Source organism: Aureococcus anophagefferens (assembly GCF_000186865.1).
Source record: "Aureococcus anophagefferens unplaced genomic scaffold AURANscaffold_213, whole genome shotgun sequence".
Classification (NCBI taxonomy): Eukaryota; class Pelagophyceae; order Pelagomonadales; family Pelagomonadaceae; genus Aureococcus; species Aureococcus anophagefferens.
Genome location: NW_008705752.1, coordinates 7,601 through 8,609, shown reverse-complemented (window position 1 = coordinate 8,609; position 1,009 = coordinate 7,601). Strand labels below are relative to the sequence as shown.

Here is a 1,009-nt window from a genome sequence, read left to right as displayed (position 1 = left end):
CGCCGGGATCTTTCTTTAGGCTTGCGTCAGTAAGGGAGCAGNCGGAGTTTTCTGCATCAAGAAACATAACCGAGTTCGAGGAGCCCAAGGAGAAGTTGAAGACATGTACCATGGATTTGGCAAATTACTCCACAAAGGTAAAGTGGTCTTTGGAGTTCTTTTGCGCGTTATTCGGCGTCGAGCATCGAGCGGAAAGGTTACAATTCTTTAATTTCCTTGTGCACCTGCATGAGAATTTTCGTGAAAAATTCCCCTTGTGGTGGGTGAAAAGAACATATGAGGGGGCATGGAGCAAATACAGGGCGGAGCTTGACACACTTCTTCGAGAAATTGTGCAGGACCTCAACACTGCAAGTGGCTGCAAAATTGTGACTACAACTGACTTAGAGAGACTGCTGACCATTCCAACCGGCACCGCCGGTAAAAATTACGCCATGCCGACAACCTTCCATTTCGCACTCTATGAGGTGCCTTGGAATCGCAAAATTGCAGTACCAATAGAACCGAGGGACTTGCATGGGATGCAGCATGATATAACATCCTATTTGTGTAGGCAGATAGACATCCGGGAGAAGGTTATGGATGAGCAGATTTTCAAGTTGGCCGATGAGTCCAACCCTAAGCAGCAAAAACACGGGGCAGAGTTGGGTGGCGCTGGAACGTCGGGTGGCGCTGGAACGTCGGGGGGCGATAACCCAGGTAGCAAGCCAGGTGACAAGCCAGTTAAGAAATCAAAGGAGTCTGCTTTTCCGTGTGGCAAATTGTCCAAAGAGCAACATGACGCGGGCATTAAGGAGATAAACCAGGTAGTCAACGCGGGAGCAGGTACCAAAGAGCACAGGTGTTTCAAGTTCAGCTCGCATTCTGGTTGCCCAGACAAGAAGTCCTGTCAATTCCAGCATGAATTCATCAAGCCCGAGGAATATGCAAAGCTCGGCCCATTCGGAAGGTGTATATTTATACGCTTCGGTGGGCATTATGACGAGGAGCCCATTGAGCCAAAGAATGG

At 49.0% G+C, this 1,009-nt stretch overlaps 1 protein-coding gene across 1 annotated transcript in view; it reads left to right on the top strand.

Annotated features, from left to right (window-relative positions):
- The window catches only part of AURANDRAFT_68559 (hypothetical protein), a gene marked incomplete at both ends in the record, with an annotated part of 5,277 nt that overhangs the window by 2,563 nt on the left and 1,705 nt on the right, over positions 1–1,009 (top strand). Inside the window, one exon of the mRNA XM_009044256.1 lies at positions 138–825. Within this exon, the coding sequence (XP_009042504.1) occupies positions 138–825 (688 nt within the window). The remainder of the gene's footprint in view (positions 1–137; positions 826–1,009) is intronic.